Source organism: Pithys albifrons, chromosome 6 (genome assembly GCF_047495875.1).
Source record: "Pithys albifrons albifrons isolate INPA30051 chromosome 6, PitAlb_v1, whole genome shotgun sequence".
Classification (NCBI taxonomy): Eukaryota; Metazoa; Chordata; class Aves; order Passeriformes; family Thamnophilidae; genus Pithys; species Pithys albifrons.
In genome coordinates this window covers 57,410,840-57,429,681 of record NC_092463.1, presented here as the reverse complement: position 1 = coordinate 57,429,681, position 18,842 = coordinate 57,410,840, and the positions used below count along the sequence as shown (strand labels likewise).

The 18,842-nt window shown below is 40.7% G+C and overlaps 1 protein-coding gene across 5 annotated transcripts in view; it reads left to right on the top strand.

The window, feature by feature from the left end:
* The window catches only part of KIAA1549L (KIAA1549 like), a 130,500-nt gene that overhangs the window by 92,153 nt on the left and 19,505 nt on the right, over window positions 1–18,842 (top strand). For all 5 annotated transcript variants that reach the window (XM_071559038.1, XM_071559035.1, XM_071559037.1 and 2 more), the window contains exons 14-16: window positions 8,143–8,321; window positions 9,959–10,176; window positions 14,815–14,944. In XM_071559038.1, the coding sequence (XP_071415139.1) occupies window positions 8,143–8,321; window positions 9,959–10,176; window positions 14,815–14,944 (527 nt within the window). The remainder of the gene's footprint in view (window positions 1–8,142; window positions 8,322–9,958; window positions 10,177–14,814; window positions 14,945–18,842) is intronic.

The following is an 18,842-nucleotide window of genomic DNA, read 5'->3' as shown; positions in this document are numbered from 1 at the left end:
GCAGCTTTTCCCCCAGCTGTTTTCCTGAGCCTGCTCCAGCTCTCCAGCCTGGCTGGGGGCAGGTGGCTCCTGTGCGCATGTCAGGAGAAGCAGGAGCATATTTTCTTCTCTGAGAAGCAGCATCTTCAAACTGGAATGAATCCCTTGGTGGTCACATGTTTGATTTGGGGACTCCAAGTTAGAATGGCTCATTAGTTGCCATAGTTACAGACCAATTTTAGATTCTATTTCTTGCTGACATTTAGTTACAGGGAGAAATGACAGCGCTGGATGTTAACGCAGCACGTAAATTCGATGTGGCTTCTATCAAAATTGACTCCAAATGGAGTGTGTCAGGGCTGAGAGTGAACAATATGAAACCAGCATGGACTGACAGGCTTGGCTTCAGGACCTGGTGTTTTTGAGGATCAGGGGAGCTCTTCAGCTGAGCATTATTTCTACAGAAATCACAAATAAAATATCTGCATGTACCACACAGTGATAAGCTTTTGTAAGATAACTGCAGGTTTTTTCTTGGAGAAGACTTAGTAGTATATTAATATAAAGTTTTCTTTCTAAAAGTTGGTGAGTTGTGCTTTCACTTACTTCAGGCACTTAAAAAAGAATGAAAACCTTTCTTTTTTTTTTAAAAATGTGCCCAATTATGTATGTAATATGAATGAATCAGCCAAGAGAGGTATTGACAATTTCTGAGTTGTGTTTGTTAAGAGAGCATGGAAGAAGCAACAGGATATTTTCACTCTCACCTGTCATTTATCAGGCCAAACATCATTCAGGGAGAATCAAAGAGCTGAACCCCCTCGTACCTAAAGAACTAAAGCAACCTGAAGTACGACCTTTCATTTCACCAGCTCCTCACAAAATGTAGGCAAGAAAATTTATATAGGTTCTTTTTTCCAATCTTTAAGTGCTTGATCTTTCAACCTTCCCATTAGCATCTTTGGGAGAGTGGGATTGCTCGGGGCTTTTTTTGAGAAAAACAAAAGCTTTGGTGTTCTGGCAGTTCTTAATAAAGCACATGACTCCACACTTTTTGGGTTAAGAACTCATGTAGTTGAGCTCAGATTTTTACTTGAACCTCATAATCACAAAAGGACATGTCTCAGAGCTGGAGATGCACAAGCAACAATCCAAGGAGTTAAACTTCTTTGTGTTAAGAAGCCTTCCTTTCCTGCTTCTAGGGATTCCAGCTGGACCAGCTTCTCATCTTCCTGGCATTTGGACATTGCCAGGTGTAACTTTTCAGAAGTAATTCAGTCACAGGCCTCACTCCTTTTTAAAATACCAGTCTCTAAGACTATAATTTCCTTTGTCCAGGCAGAAGCTGTCTGCAGGAACAAAGCAGAAAGGAGGAAAACTTGGCTGTGTTATTAGCTTAGCTAAAATCAAAGGGATTGTTGGGTGTAACTCAGCCAAGCTATGATCCACTGCCTCCTTTTTCCTACAGAAGCGTGGGCCACTAGTTTTCACACTGTCTGATGTGGCAGCTCAGCATCAGAGCCTGTTTTTCTGAATTTCTGAGCAGTTGCATGTAGTGACTCAAATTAAAAGGACATGTAGAACAGCAGTGAAATGCAGTGGCAGGGATGTAGTGGCTTGCTTTGCTACAGAGTTAGCTGGAGGACCTGGTGTATCCCAGCAAACATCCAGCACCTTCCTCTGCCTTCTCTGTGCTAGATGGGCTGAAATCAAACCAGAGTGGAATAGGCTGCCAATTTTTTGATGTTTTAGAATTCGTTTCCTAATCTAACTAACTAACTAATCTAGTGACTCCAGAGGGTCATGGCCAACAGAGACAGATGTTCTCTAGAGATACTCACCTTTCTCTCTGCAGTAAGGAAAGAGCCCTGTCAACTGCCTTGGAGCATATGTGCAGATTTAAAATGAGATGGTTCCTGTTTGGATATCTGTGTCTCTGAAAGGCTAAGAAATCACTTATGGGAAGAATTCATGGTGTAGAGAAGGAGTCTGTTTTTTCACTATTTATTCCCTTTTCCTGAAGCATTAGCTTCATTTGCCCCAGAAAGGGTACTAAGTGAGAATCTTTATCTAGCTCTTCACTCCATCACATGGACTAATTTACTGATGTTTAACCATAGAGGGGTAAAAGACCTCCAAGAATAAACACAGACAATTTGTTCAGCTGAAATCTTGTGTATTGGCACTAGTTATTATTCTCCTTGAGCCTTCCAGATGCTTTACACATTGATTCCTTTTTTTTCCCTCCAAAGAATTCACCTAGTATTCCCTCATAGAGTTACAATTTCTTTCACTGCTTTTTTTTTTTTTTTTTTTTTTTTGCTGTTTACTTGCTTTCAGTGGCAGTTAAATGCCTCCCTGACATCCGATCCCGTCAGATCTCGGAAGCTAAGCAGGGTCAGCCCCGGATTAGTACTTGGATGGGAGACCTCCTGGGAAATGCCGGGTGCTGTAGGTTCTAGTCCCGAGGACTTCACTGTCACTGTCCAAGCTCGCTCGGCCGTGGCAGATGAACCTCAGGACTGAAACGGTTAAACGGTGGGGCCAGTTCTGCGCACGCTGAGCCTCACCTAAAAATCCACTGCGCAGGCTGGAAGGGCACAGCCATGTGGGGACAGCCCTTCCCAAATCTTCGTTCGCGAAGCCGAGCCACACACACACACACACACTTGCTTTCAATATTGAGAGCACTCTGACCCTGCTGGCACCCTGCTGGTCACAGTGAACCCTTTGTTTCCTTAGACTTAGGCAGTACCATTTCCTGCTGCTTTCTCTGCTTAGTTTTAGTTTGCAAGAGGCAGCCAAGTAGTGTAACCTGTTCTGTGAACTTTTGAGCCTCTACACACTCCTACAAAGCAAAAGGTTCCAGTGCTCCTCTACCTCTTTCCCCTGAGACAGAGTGGGAGGAAAATAGCACCTCCAAGTTGTCCATGCAGTGTGAGTAGGGCCACCCAAGTGTTGTGTTCACAGGCCTGGTGGAACTTGCATAGAATAGGTGGAAAATACTTTCTGCTTGGGTGCTTTTAGTCGGCATGGCTAACCCAACTTGCTTTTTTTAGTTGTTTGGTTTTTTTTTTAAATTTTGAGCCAGTCATTCTGACCTCTTTTCTCATGACAAGAAAATACTTCAAACAACATTGCTAAGTTGCCTGATGCAGCAGACCAGTGAAGGATCTGGGATCTGCAAGTGCTTGCACCATTAAGTATTTCTTCATTCACGTCTGCCTTCCCCTCTGGGGGAGCTTTTATTCTGCCACTGATGGAGTCAGACAGCAGTTTTCATCCAAGCAACAGTCTGAAGAGCATGTAGATGTTCATACCATCAGATCCAGGGACAGTCTGGATGGTCATGACTTTTCACTGTCAGCACTGAGGAAGACAAATGTACAGTTTTATTGGGCAAACATAAAATGATTTCTGAAAAGGTTTTTAGAGCTCCTAGAGCTCCACTTTCTCAAAGAATTGGCTTATGCCTGTGCTATCTTCTTTGTATTGGCATCATCCTTGTCAGTCAAATAATTTTTTTCTAGTTATTGAACGTATCTAGGATGGTATTACTGAAGTGCCAACCAAGAAAAGGATCTGATGGATTTGCTGAAAATGTTATGAAATACGTGGTCTTTCTTTGATTGACTTTGATATTTAAAGAGACAAGGCAGATGTAGTTGGAGTAGAAAATATAACCACAGAAAGAGAGATATCCTTGCTTCTGCTTATAAGAACAGGAAACCTTCACAGAAACTGAATGAAACAAGCAGCTAAGAGATAAGTAGACACCCCATGTATACAGTTTTATAGAAAATCTACAAAGACCAGTTTAGAGATCTCAAATGACCTGCTCAGGTGACTCCTACTTCAGGATCCCATGCAAACCCAGGACTGCGACACCTCAGGCACATCACCTAGAATTTAGCAGAATTTTACGTGTAAAAAATACTCTCCAGGTGGAATCATGAGCTGCTTCCATTAGTCTGTAAGATGTCTGCTTCTGAAAATATCATACTTGTGCTGCTTGTGAAAGGCTTAGAATTGCACTGTCTTGCAATTGGGTGTATATGGAGGTAGTATCTTATACAGAGGTATTCCTGTCCTGAAGAGGTTCAGATATTAATGTTAGGAAACTTGTATTTTACTTATAGGCCTATAAACTCCTTCAGAAATTTCTTTATCACTAAGAGGTCTTATTCCTACCTTTCTGGAGATAATCAACCGACCAATGGAATGACTTGGATGATGTAGAAAATGTATAATTTCTTTTTCATAGAGAGATTTTCTCTAAAATGAAAATCATTTCCCTATTATTAAATTGTGTGCAGGAGTCAGGATTTCTGTTTGAAATATTGATACATGGCCTCTTTCTAAGGGCCTATGCTTTTAGATCTGAGGCACAGTTTGCTCTTTGTCATCAAACTCTAAGTATACTCTATAGGTGTGGTTGCAACGTTTGCCTTCCCTTCACGCAGAATAAATCTGAAAATTTTTAATACTTCATTGAATGACCTACAGAAAGGCAGAGCATATCTACCTGCTTGCAGGTGTTTCCCAGGTTTTGTCCTTATGCATTTTATTCCATTGATGCCTTTCTTTTCCTGAGGATTCCAAAATCTGCCAAATGGTTGTTTCTGAGCAGGACATCACACATTGTTAAAAGTCTTTTGCTGTAAAGTTACCTGATTCAGAGGTAATTTAAATGTCCTTACTTTTTTTTTAATGGGCAAGTATTTCAGTCTTTTTTGTTTTTTTTGTCTCCCAACATATTTTGTTGGGAGAGAGGGGGATGAAAGACAAGGTAGAGGGAAAGAGAGAGGAGAGAAGAAATCTTCTGTGGCCTTCATTGAAGAATTTGGCTGACAGAAGTATAGCTTTTGGGGGTTTGACTGTGAATTAAAAAGTAAATAGAATACTTAATCTGTCTAAATGTTTTTTAAGCATTCAGAGCTGCAGTTCCACAGCTGCTTTTCCATGGAACCAGTGCCACGAGTGGGCAGCACCACCTGCTGGCACTGCCAGCTGGAAACAGCGCAGAGCTGCATGGAAATGGGAGGGTGGCATCCCTGAGGCAGCATGCACGGAGCAAATCATGTGTGCTCAGAGCTGAGGTGGTCTGAGATAAAGCTTCAGAGATGGTCCTGCCCTTCAAGCACCCAGTGCCATGGTGATCCTCCCTGCAACTGGCACTGGGCCTGAGTAAATGATTGCTCCTGATACATCTTCATGTACTTCAGTCACAGAAAGATTAGGAAGAGTAATTCAATCTCAATGCATCATGTGGCATGAGATATCTAGCAAGAGATGTTTCAGAGATGGAAAATTGCTGTTAAATAGGTGATTAACTTGGGTTTTACCCTTTTCTGAACCTGCAAGTCTCACTCTGTGCGTGTGCAGACAATACAAGCATGAGTAAAGCAGTAACTCCACAAGGATGCTGGAATGATCTGTTTTTTAAACAGAGATAAAACCATCACTTTAAAACTGTGTGGCCAACTATAATAAGCAAGGATGTTGATTATAAGTGACTATAAAGAGTATCTGGGCAGCTTTCTAGAGTTTCCCATCCTGGCCAGTTGCTTGCCCTGCTGAGGCTCTGGAATGGGTGCACTGACCCAGCAGAAACAAGCACTCCAGGACTTACCCTTTTCTCTGAAATCCCTTTGGTTTGTTTTTCAAAGTTGGGAGGTTGCTGTGGTTCAATCATGTTATAAATGCTTGCTGTAAATTCTCTCAGAAAAGAACAAATGATGAAATTCCCACCATACTTGCTGTGGTTCACTGTCACTGCCAACTGTAACAGTGTGCCAGTAACTGCAGATCACAGGCTTTTTATTACCTATCAATGAAAAAAAAAAGGGCAGTGGGATTAAAAACTGCTTTTATATTATAAATGCCAATTAATGAACAAATGCTAAGCTTAAATGGAATAGAATTCCATCTTTTGCTCCCGTTTGGCTTTCATTTCCATGCCAGCAGCACTGCAGTAGATGCAGATGTGCTCATGAGGAGAGGGTTGATACTGAGGGTGCTCTGCTGTCAGTGTTCCACATCAGAAGTGGATGTCATCTGTGATTTCTGGTTCTTTTTACCCTTAATTCTTCTTTTCTTTAATGAGTCTTTGAACCAGAGAAGTTCTGTTTCATTGAGCAAAACTCTTGGTTTGTGATCCTGAAACAAGGACTGAGGAGACAACAGTGTACCTGTAGCTGGTCATGCTCTCTGGGAGCTGGGCATCACTGCTGAGGTCTCAGCAAGAGCAGCCCTTCTGAAACACTGTGGGGGAAACACAGCTGTGCTTCCTGCTGCTTTTTGCTTAAATAGGGTGTGCAGAGGATGTTTGGAAAGAATCATGTTTTCCAAGTTGATGCTTAGCCAAGGATTTTGGGCATGCCTGGCTCAGGAAAATGCCAAGACAGGCAGCCAAAGAGAAGGGATTCCACAATTTCATGGCAGTTGGGCTGCTGATCAGATACTCCAGGCTCACCTGAGCTGTAATTATCAAGAGAGGCCATCTTTGTTGGTAAAAACCACTTTTTCTTTCTTGAAGATAGTCATGTCTCAAGAGAGGTACCTTGTTTAGGGTGGTGTGAAGGTTTCAGCAGTGAATTACACACAAGACCCAACTCCAGAACTGCATCTGACGCCTTCCATGAGAACTGGCTCAAAATTCCCCCAGGGAGGAGCGTCCATGCTTCACTTCTGTACTCACTGTGATGTGAACAGCCTCCTGTTTGTGTGTGGTCTGTGACAGGCCTGGCTCTCTTGGTTAGCTGGCTCTGCTGGTGTGGTGTCCTGGAGCTGTGGGGTCAGGGGCAGTCCAGCAGGTACTTCCATTGAGCCAGGCTTGTGATCCGCCTGCTCTGCTGAACACACAGATTTAGAGTGTTTGAACAGCCCCAGGAGGGACAAGGGGATTTCGGACCCACTAAAGACTCCATCCTATTTGGACAGTTCTGTGGAGCTGGAGGGACAATATTTAATGACAGTGATTTAACCCATATATTACACAAAAGCTCGAGTAATGCCAACTCCAGTCCACACTGAGCCCAGACAGAAAGATAATGAGCTTACTCAGTGGGTTCATATTTTATGTTACTGCTGTCAAATATTTTCTTACAAAATCATTGGCTGTCTAAACTGCTGAGTTTATACAAGTCCATTGTAATTTGTGCAGTGATTAAATATTAAACCAGAGTGTATTTTCAGAGGAAATAAATTTAGAGCAGGCCACTTTGTTCTTTAGCAGAGGATCTCTGCTCCTGTCAGTTAGGAGATGGAATAAGCATTCTTCCCTCTAATAGCCTAATTATTCAAAAATGTTTGCAAGGATCTCTTTATAGAATTTGTGCTCTTGTTTTAGTGTCATTCTTTAATTCCAAAATGAAGATAAGAGGTTTCGTATTCAACAGCTGACAAGGTGATGCACGTTTACAAATAAAATTTTGAGGAGAAAGGGCCAAATTGCATGTGAAAGAATTATCCATTTAGATAGAAACCTGAAACTAAACATGCTTTGCTATGCCATTTAATTTTAAAGATTTACAGAAGCCTTTTTCTGCCTCCTAAGAAATGTTAATCATTTAACTTTACAGAAACCTGAGGTACTTCCTTGCAAAGCAAAAAACCAGAAAATTGGATGCCATGAGTTTCTTAAGCCCATTTTAACACACAACAGTAATGCTTTCATTTTAATAGATGGTACTTTCAGCAGTAATAACTTTTGAAGAATAAACTACCTATTTTAGCAAATTTTGAGTGTACTCTTACAGTATAAGACAGAAAAGAAGCTGCACTCTTGGATTAGATCAGGTGTAACTGCTGATGGCCTGGCATGAGAAGACTTGCGTGTTTCCATGTGAAATGTATGAAAACATGTACTTTACTTTCATTGTAATTTTCATACAATTTTCTGTTTCATTCTTCTCCTTGTTTTCCATCTTATTAGTGCAGATTGGAAATCAACCTTCTTAGGGAAGTGACAGATAATCCTTTGAATACGTAATGTTTTCTGTGATCTAATGGGATGTTCTCTCCAGTGTAGAGGTCTTCCAGGTCTGCACCTCGAGTGCGGCGAGCACATCATTAATCTAAATCATGTACTTGCTGAATTTCACCTTGAACTGCAGCACAGATACCTTTGTCTTTATGCTGAATAAGTTTGATGTGCTTCAGTGCCCGTGAGTGATGAAGAGGAGGGAGGCATTCTCTTTGATAACATCGCCAAATCTGCCGTTGACCCCTTCGACACCTCCTCTGGCTCAGTGCAGCTCATCGCCATCAAACCTGTGGCCCTGCCTGCTGTTCACGCTGCATCAGAGAGGAGCCAGGAATCTGCCATCATTAATGGGGAGGTAAGGACAACTGGTAATGGCTCCAGCTGTTTCCTTGGCTACAGCCACCAGTGGAACAATCTTAAGCCTGTTAGAGCTGAGGACAGGTAGGAGCTTTTCACCCTGATTGATGCTAAATAAAGTTCCATTAGCATTGTGGGCTCACAGATCTGAGAATTTAAGATGTGCTCTTTCATGTGCACCTGTGAATGCCTGCAACCTTGGAAGAGGCAATCTTCTATATTCCTGCCTTCCTGATGTCTTTCTCTCCTAGCATATTGATTTAAAAAATGAATAATGAAGAAAGCAGAGTCAGATCTCTGTCTGCATGAATTCTGTGGCTGAGCATGTGTATAGATATCTGCGTACCAGGCTGACCTTCCATACTAAGCAGTACATCTCATTCAGAGTGAGAAGGGATGCAATGGGACCATGGACTTGCTCAGTCTGCACTCCAGCCTGTGCACAAAGGGTGCAGTTGTTTCCTGGGAAAAAAAGTGGGATGGCACAAGTGTCCAATCCAGATGCTGGCCAAAAAAGCATGCTTTGACTTCAACACTTATATTCATGTTTTGATGTACTTTTAATCAATACTGGTCCATTTGCAAAAGAATGAGGCTTTTATATAGTCGTTAAACGTGATGGGAACAAGTCAGAGAGGTGCCTTGTTTGCAAACTCTGACGGCAACAGTCATTTAAGGATCTGCCAGAATCTCCCTGATGCTGTTTAAAAGCAACAGGGAAGGCTGCTGCCAGAGACACAGTAAGGCACGATGTCATTAGGCTTCCCATGTGGGCCTGGATTACAGCAGTCTGTTGTGCTCCATTTTGCACTTGTATTTTGAGTCCTGATATGCCACATAGCTTCCAAACTCAGAGAAAGGCTTATTTAGATTTCAGCATCTATTTTCTGTAAGGTACCAGGATGACACTCCTGGTGCTGTGAGCTGCCTTGTACTTACACTTCCTGTTGCTTCTGAGAAGGCTGTAGAATTTAACGCTGGAGGCAGAAAGCCGAAATAAATTCCTGATTTCCAAGTAATTGCCAATTTGAAGCAGGAGAGAAATTTTCCTAATACTTAGGAGCGTTCATGTGCCAGGTCAGACCAAACACTCATAAGTGAGTTGTACCAGGTCAGACTGAACGCTTTTTTTTTAAGGATCCTCTGACAGGGGCCCATAAGAGATTTGTAAGAAAGCATATAAAAAAAGGAAAATTTGATGACATTTAACTTGAGTTCTTCCCCAGCCATCAGTGATTACTTATTTAAGGTTTTGTGCAGTCAGAGGTGACGTCTCTGTATTTACAGGACCCCAGAAGAGTTTTCATCTGTGAGTTCTGCCCCTGCTGCCCAGAAGCAAGCACAGCGTTGGGTCACACCAACTGGCTAACATCATCAGTGTTTTTCTTCAGTGGGTGGATCTGAGTCACTGTTGTAATGGTACATGGGTTTTAGGCTAAAATTATTTAACCATCTGCCAAGCCATAAAAATGCATCGACTCTGTTCACTTGCAGTTCCTCACTGCTCGCAGATGGCACGGTGTGGTACGGAACCCGCTCTGAAAGATGACACACACAGCATCAGACACACTCTGACAGTATCATTTGGAAGTAGCCAGCCCACCACCATCCTTTAAACATCTTCTTGCCTTTTAGGTGAACAAGGCTTTGAAGCAGAAGTCAGATATAGAACATTACCGCAATAAACTGCGCTTGAAAGCCAAGAGGAAGGGGTACTATGATTTCCCACAGGTTGATAACAGCAAGGGGCTGACAGACAGAAAAAGGATGTATGAAAAAAACCAGAAAGAACTTGACCACATTTTGGATCCAGATGCAGATGTCTCATCTCCATTTGCTGAGCCTAAGAACAGGTGAGATTTTTTATATATCTGGGAGGAAAGTTGATGTTTGGGGAGTCAAAGGGGCCACTCTTAAAGAGCCAGCGGTTTGTTGTGTGGTCACTGGTCCCTCCTGCTTTGTAAGGAAAATTCAGATAACCCACAGTAAGCATGTCCTCTGCTAAAACTGCAATGTGGTTAAAAACAAACAAATTGAAAGATTAAAGAAGTAAAGGAAAGGGCCATTGCAAATTCTTCTGAGTAATTTTCAAAGGTAAACAGAAAAAGTGGTAGCAATGTGTCTGGTAATCCTGAGAGTGCATTTTAGGCAGGAAGTTAGCATTTGAATTTGTTCTTTTCCAAAGTTGAGTGGTGTTATTATTTTGTCATTTTTTTTTTGTCTAAATACAGCTATTGCAGTAGGCCTGAGATACCAGAACCAGTATGCAGCCCATGTATTTCAGTAAGTCTTGCAGGAATAGTACCTGTAAGGGGGTGTGTGTACCTGTTATTGGTGATCTTCCTGTGCCTATAACAGAGAAATTCATAACTTACTCATCTGTGATGTGAAGCTGGCATATTGTATAACAGTACTAATGTTTGATGAACACTGTCTCGTGAGGATGGCACACCAGTAGTATTCATCTCCCCTTTTTAGAAATGAAGGGGGAGTGCACATGCTGCTTCTGCCTCAGCCTCCTGGAGTGGGTGGGTGGACCTGCTCTGTTGCTGTTGTTCTCTGAAACACAAACTGGCATACTGTAAAGAGGAGATCACACCAGTCCTACCCCAGGAATGGCACAGAGTCCTCTCCCTCAGGTGTGGTGGTGGTGTGAAGGGTTATAAGAGTGTTTGCCATTGCACCAGAAGGGTTCTGGTCCTTACTGTAATCAGGGGCAAGCAGCAGTTGATCTATGAGAGAAAAAGGGATGCTGAAGTACATTTCCTCTGGAAATGGACCTCATGCCTGGAGGTGCAATCTTGCATCCCATCCCCTGGAAAGTCCAGACCAAAATTTTCCCATGAGCATAAATGGACTGCAGTTGAAGTATCAGTGGTGACAGATGTTGCACACAGTGCAACTTCAGCGATTACCCTTGGGGCACGGAGATAGAAAAGACTGTAATCACAGACTCTTCTGAGTTGGAAGGGACCCACAAGGATCATGAAGTCCAACTCTTAAGTCAATGGCCTACGTAGGGGATTGAACCCAGGACCGTGGCATTATTACAACCAAGTTTTAACCAACTGAGCTAATCTCAGGGTAATGGGAATTACAAAAGCAGCGTTGGCTCACAATACGGGCAAAATCTTTGTTCAGATGAATTTCTATAGGTCTAGAGTTAAATGACTGAGGGATACTGCCCTTGATGGGCTGTTTTGCAGGGTTGTACTGGTCAGTGAAGAAAAAAATGCTGACTCACCTGTATGTTATGTGCTTGGTGTGGAGGAACTGGGGCATCATTTCCTTGTGTAGGTTTCCAGTTTTGTGCACGCTGAGAGGGAAAGACACTGAACCCTCATTACAGGGGAGTCCTGCTCTGGACTGTCTGTCTGGAAAGTACAGATGGAACACCAGGAACATTTGTTGAGGAATACATTTAGTGCAAGTAGCCAGAAAGTTTCCTCAACACATTAATGTGACTGTGCTGTGCATGCAGTGACAGATTGAGGCATTACTTTGGATGTGTGTCACATGTCACATAGGAAATGTTGCAAGCATTACACTGAAGCTTTAATAATGGCCATCTGTTTTTTGTTAAATATACTGATGTTTGTTTGTTCATGTGCCAATGTGCAGAAAGATCCCAGAATACATTTTTTTCTTGCATGTTTTCTTGTGTGTGTGTAAACATGTCATAGTCTATTTGGGATAGGGACCACAGGCATGATATAAACTGCTTGAAGGCAGGTGTACTGCTGGGGAGGAATGATTTCAGCGTGTAGGAAAGGCTGGATGCTGGATTTGCTTGTTAAATGTAGAGGCTATATCCCTACATGGGAAGAGAGAACCATTTCTGCTGCACTTTTTGTAAAGACACAGAAAACCTAATGAACTTCACAGATGTTGCAGATGTTTACAAACAAACCAACTCTGAAGTCTGTGATAAATTACCATACTAAGACCTGGAACTGAAGTCGATGTTCTGCAGCACACATGAAAATTATTTGTCCCTATTTTTCTAACAAAATTAAGATGGCTAAAATGGCACATTGCTACAAGGTAATGTGGGATCTATTGATAAATGAATTAATAAAATTGCTTTAAAAGCAATCTAGGTAAACATACGATTGAAAAAAAAGCATTTCTAACTTTTTCTGCTTTGAATTATTGTTTTTATCATTAGCTGCAGCAACTAAAATCTGAAAAATTGCATTTTAAAAAAATAGTACCACTAAAAAGTAAGTCAAAGATTTCAGAGTTTTTAGGGAAAATGTTTATTCCACTCTTTTTTGTATACATTCCTGTATATCACATGATTACAGCATTTCCAAATATATCGGAAAATAGAGATGCAGTTGATTACTCAAGATTACCTTTGCATTTTGGATTAATTTAAAATTGTATTTAAAAGTGATTTACAAAATATTGCTGCGAAATGATTTGATTTTTTTTTTTAGAACAAACAGCTTTGTGGTCTTAGCATGAAGCTCATGTTTTAAAACATTGCAGTTGTGTTCCCAGGAGGCACTTGCTAACCCATTTGAACGCCAGTTGTTACCGTTCATACCTCCTTTCTCATTAGTAAAACTCCCTTAAATGAGGTAATTGGCAATCTCAAGGTAATTTTTAAGAGCCTACTGATGATACGCTCTATTCTTGGATTTTCTTTGTAATCAGGTCAAGAATCTGTGTGTATTACAGAGCTGTGTATTTGAATCCCTTAGAAAATATATCACAACTGCCTTCACTAAGTATTTATGGACCTATTGTAAACCATGAAACTTTAGGGACCTTTAATGTAGGAAAATTAGCCTTTACATAACCTAGTTCACCCTGGTCATATTGACAATATAGTCAGAGGAAGGTTATATGGGAAGAAGCAAGATAAGGAACTTGAATTTATTCAATATTATTTCTATAGGGGAAACTTATTTCAAAAGCTCTGTTTGTCTTCTGCTTTGGCAGTGCATTTGGGACTTTCAAACTTGAGTGTGGTGATTTGTGATCAAAGGTCACACAGAGACTTTGAAACTTGCCTTAAAACTAAGTACATACCTGAGTAATTTGTTTAATCCAAAGTGTGAAATTGGTATTTTTCCCCCCTACCTTTTATCCTGTCTGATCATGTAAATGTCCTACTTTCAGGATTTCTGCAAACCAGTTTTTGCTCCTCTAGTCTGTCAAGGCAAAAAGTGCTGTTAACCAAATCTGGAATATCTGAAGAATTATTTATCAGTGAATTCATTTGGACCGTCTTGTCTGTTCCTTCCATTGATGACTCTTGAGATGTTAAACCCTGGAGTGACTGAAAGTGTGAATCCAGACACAACAGTGGGGCTTGTCTTCACTAGGAGCATGCCAGGTCCCCTGTGTAAGCAACACAGAGACACGTTGGTGACCTGATCTACTTTTGGTGTTCTGAATGGAGCAATTGCACAGAGCAGAAAAATGGCAGGGCTGGGCAAGGATAACTTTATATCGGGCTCTAACAACAGTGTAATTAATGAAGCTGGCAGGCTGTTGTTTGGTCTGTTACTGATCTATGACAGCACCAGTGCTCCTCTGGGCTATGCAAAGAAAATGACTGATGGCCAGATATAGTATGAAAAGAACAACTTCTGTCTGAACTCTTCTGGTTTAGAAGCAGCCTTCTTAAAAGGTACGACTTGGTGGAGCATAAAATTCCTGTATCACCATTTGGCAAACACTCCTGCCGATATGTACAGATATGTTTTGTGTTTCACAGAGGGATGCTATATTTATTTCTGAATAACCAGTAACAAGGGCAGAAATGGTTGTGTTGGAAAGATTACAGGGTATTTTGGGTACTCAGTTACATGCTGCCTTTCTATTATATTTGCTTCCCCTTGCTCCTGAGCACACAGTGGTGAAGGCTCAGTGCCTGGGGATGAGCAGCACTTTGCCCCAGAGCTGCTCAGAGCTGTGCTGGAAGCAACTGAATCCCAGGGAGCACAGCTCCCTGAGCAAGTTGTGGCCAGTTACCAAACTGACTATTTAAAAACAGCATCTTGCAAGCAGTTTCCTCCCACTGCTGTTTCCCTTCCTGTTCACTTTGCTGGATGTTTGTTTCGGTGGAGCATTATTCCACTTCTCCCTCATTGCTCTGGATCAGCAACCAAATCTCTGCTCCCCATCTGTGTCTGTGGGAGGTCCTGTTATTTTATGATTTTTTTAATGAATTTGAATCGTATCAGCTGAGGTTAAAAGGGACCTGTTATCTTCCTGGAATATATTTCATCTGATAAGCTCCCACATACGATGTCCATGTCTTTTACATAACTTTATTTTCTTGGCACTAAAAAAATGTAATCATATCTTAATAACATTCCTGATTTCTAGCACTTTGTATATATAGAAAATATCCTATAATTAAGTGGCATTTTTATGAACCTCATCATTTTAGAATAAAGGTAAGTATTAAAAACTGCTGCCTGTCATGGTTTTGTTTCTTTTTATTTAATCTTTTCTCATTCTATGCTTTCTAGGCAACCACTGAAGAACTCTGTGTACAGAAGCAGACAGTCTCTGAACAGTCCCAGCCCAGGAGAAACTGAGATGGATCTTCTTGTGACTCGAGAAAGGCCTAGACGTGGAATCCGTAACAGTGGATATGATGTAAGTTTATTGGATGTACACAGTGAAATTTGCTCTGCAAAGTCTTAACTTGCTCCTAACCCCAGGAAACTCCTGATAAGCCACAAGCCAGATTGTCACAGGATATTTAGTGGTACAGAACTTTATGTGCACAACCTGAAAAAAGCTCAGGATGTTCAAAGCAGAGACCCTTTCATACGCTTTATCACTGTATAGCATTTTACAGTCTGAAATGCAAACAGATTATCTGCCCTGAAACTAATTATTTGCCAAAATACTGAATTTTGAGTTCAGATAGTTAAGTGTGCAGCCACTTACATGACTGAGCTTTTTTCATTGCAATTAAAATCCCCTGTTCTGTAGAACAGCCTGAAGCTGCTTTCTTGATTCAGAAGAATGAACAACCAACTTCTGGGAATTTCACCCAAGTTCTGATGTCAGTGTTTTGTGGAAATCCCCTAGGAACAGGTGTTGTCCTCTTGCTACCTCAGAACTGGGACAGTTTTGTGTAGGTAAATGTCAAACCCAGCCGGAGGAGATGCTGCTTTATGGTCCAAGGAGCTCACCCAGCCAGCACAGGGCAGAGGAGTTGCCTTGTGCAGTCTGAGCATACCCTGAGTGCAAGCTGACATTGTGTGCACTCAGATCGAGGGCAGAGTAGCCCCACACTGAGGTAATGGAGAATTTTTGAATCCTTCCTCACGTGTACAAGCTGCTGTAGTTCAGCCAGCCCTGAAGATCAGTCCCTAGAGAAAATCTAAACCATTCTGGAAACCAAGGAAGTTCACTTGTGGTTGTTCATCCTCTAAACTCTGTAGATGACAAACATTTTATGTGGGGCTTCATTGTCAATGCCCTCGGCTGTCGGGAATGTGTTTTTGGCAAGGTGAAGTAAAGTGCCAAGGTCAGGGGATAAGTTCAGGGAGGTTTAAATCTTTCACAGAATTCTTCAGGGCATGTCGTAGTTGTCAGATTTCTTAAATGATTTGCTGCATTTGGACACTTCCCATCAGACTGCAGGAGTCATGTTGGGCCATGTAAATGGGGTGACTGGTTCACTGCTTTATAAGGAATCAGAATACGAATGTTTCGCTAAAAAAAGCTAATTTTTCACTAGAGATATTTTCCTGAGATCACTGTTGATAACATTCTGGGAGCAGGCCTGGCATCAGACTTTAAGAATCTATTTCAGTATGTTGTGTATTCTATAAATAAAATGTATTTAAGAGAAAATGTGTTAAACACCTTGAAGGCAGATTAAAGAGCTTGCACAGATTCTTAAGTGTCCTGAAAGTAATTGCAAACTCTGAGAACTGTGCTCATCACAGAAAAATTTGCTTTTGCCTTTGTTTTAATGCTGCAGTTGGGCGACCTGGCCCTGGTACAGTCTGTTGAACTGATAAGTTACATAAAATCCTCCTGCCCAATGCGCTGCAGACTCACTGCAGTGCACCTCCTCTATCTGGGAATGTGCTTCCTGCCTGAAAGCAGGGAAATGCCACAGGGAAAATGGGACAGGATATGAGATTCAGTTGCCAAGCCTCACCCTGCAGCGTGGGCTGGTTTCCCTCGCTCCTGTCTGAGGTTCCTCAGAGCTCTGCCGAGCGTCTGACAGGCTTGGTCTCCAGGATACCCACGGAGGGCACTTACAGCTAAATCTGTGCATGGAATTCCTATGGATCTCACCAGTGGTGGAAATAAACACCCTGTAAATCTGACCTCTGAAAATGGGTGAGAAAGGCTTCGAGAAAGGGCTGGTTTGAATGTAGTAACACCTGGTACCATTTTTGGGCATCCAGTTTGTCCTTTTAAAGGTTCCAGTCTTGTCTGACTCCTCCCATCTTCCTCCCAGTACATTATTTAGCAGCAAGTCCTGCTGAGGAATAGTGATATTTGCATTTTTTAAACAGCTCCAAATTAAATTTATTAATCAAGTAACTCATATTGTCATGTTATGAGATTTTCTTTTCCAGATTAAGAAATTGATCTTTTTTTTTAAGCTGTACAGCCATATGTATATAGAGGTTTATCTTCTCAACAATGATTTTTTTTTTTTAAGAGAAGAGATTAAGAAAACTCCTTAAGAATTACTAGTATGCACAACCTTAAGGATGCCCTTCAATTTCTACTATTTCTATTATGGTTTTCTAAAATACTTCATTCATACTTTTCTAAAAATACTTCATTCTTTATAATTATTTTTGTGCTATTTCTCTGAATCATAGTTCTGTTTCTCAGAACTGAAAACTGTTAAGGATATGAGCATAAAGATATAATATTCTATATATGTCCATATGGAATATGTAGCTTTTTGTATTATTTTTGGCATGTAAATTCTGCTGTTTGATGTTTTTAGTATATTATTTGCCTTTATAGTGTCTTTTATAAATGAATTATTGAACCATATCTGTCTTTCAATTTTAAAGAATCTCAACTGGATTTGCTATCATTACCTTCAGATAGGAACTAGATTAAGGAGATTTTTATTAACATGTTTATTATTTTCAGCATGTTCACAGTCAACTGTGAGTAGAGCAAATGCCACAGTGAGAGACTCTGGAACCTCTAGACTGCTAATGAGCTTTATCCCAGAGCAGAAAATATTTAGGCTGCTTTTGGTGTAAAAGGAAGAAAATTGCCTTATATGTATCTAAGAGATCAGTATACAAAAGAATTCACTGGCATAATTTTGTTGATATGGCTAAATTAATGCAATGCCTCAAGAAGCTCATGGATTGATGTTCACATAAGGAATGTTACTGATATAGTTGCAGCAGCAAAATTATGCAAGGAGTATATGAAGTCTGTCTCTGAGTACAGGGTTTTGTTTTCCTTCTTCATGTAAATCTAGTTCCTTCTATTATACAGTAACTGCATATGAACAATATCTGGATTTTTGTAATGGTTGCAATAATGACTGTAGTGGCATCTATTTATGATACTTATGTATTTCAAATGGGATACATCAGAAAGTGGTAGGATGAATTGGAATAAATTCTGAAACTTCAGGAAAAGGAATGATCATCAGTCTCCTCCAAAATTGTCATGTCAACTTTTTTGTTGATAAATCAAAGCTGACTTATGTTGACTGCTAATATGCATCTTTTATTCATATGATGTATTTTAGACATTCTGTAGAGGTCTAATGGCTTCACCAAGGGCTTGTAGAAAACCTGATTTATTTCATCATTGTGTATTAACAGGCCTCTTGGGGGATTCCACTCACTGACATTTTTACAGGCATGGAGAAACAGAGGAACTGTGGTTATTAACCATCCAGCTGGGACAGTACAATTTCAAGAGGCTCTTTTGGCTGCACTTATACAAACTACCATTGCATTTTATAGTCAGGCTTCTAAAATGTACCTCATTTTTATTGACTGTAACAACTCAAACAACAATGGATTTAAAATGCAGGAAGAAAATTTTGGGAAAGAATTTAGTTAAAAATTTCCTACATAGTTTTTTTGTTTATTTTGTGCAGTTACGTTGTCCCTCCCATAGTCTGACATACATATCACTTAGGAAGCCCAAAGCTGGGTTTGTGGTTTTGAATTTGGATAATATACTCTGTGAATGTAACTGTAGAAACTGTGGTTGAATTCTAATATACAAATGATTGTGTTCTCTTACTAATTTTTTGTGTTGTATTTTAATTTCATTTCATAATATAGCTATACTTAGAGAAAACATATTAATCTTTTTGTTAAATTTATTATCAGTTTTTGACTAACAATGTAATTCTCGTCTGAGTGGCTGATAACAGAAGAAGAAAATCAGTTTGATATTTTGCTCTGAAAAGTGAGAAATATGTGTGATGATTGTGATATAGCTTGCAAAAGGTCGGGGGCACAGTTGCTTGTCTATTCAGGTGTAGAAAAGCATAATTAGATGGAAAAAAAAACCATATACCACACCA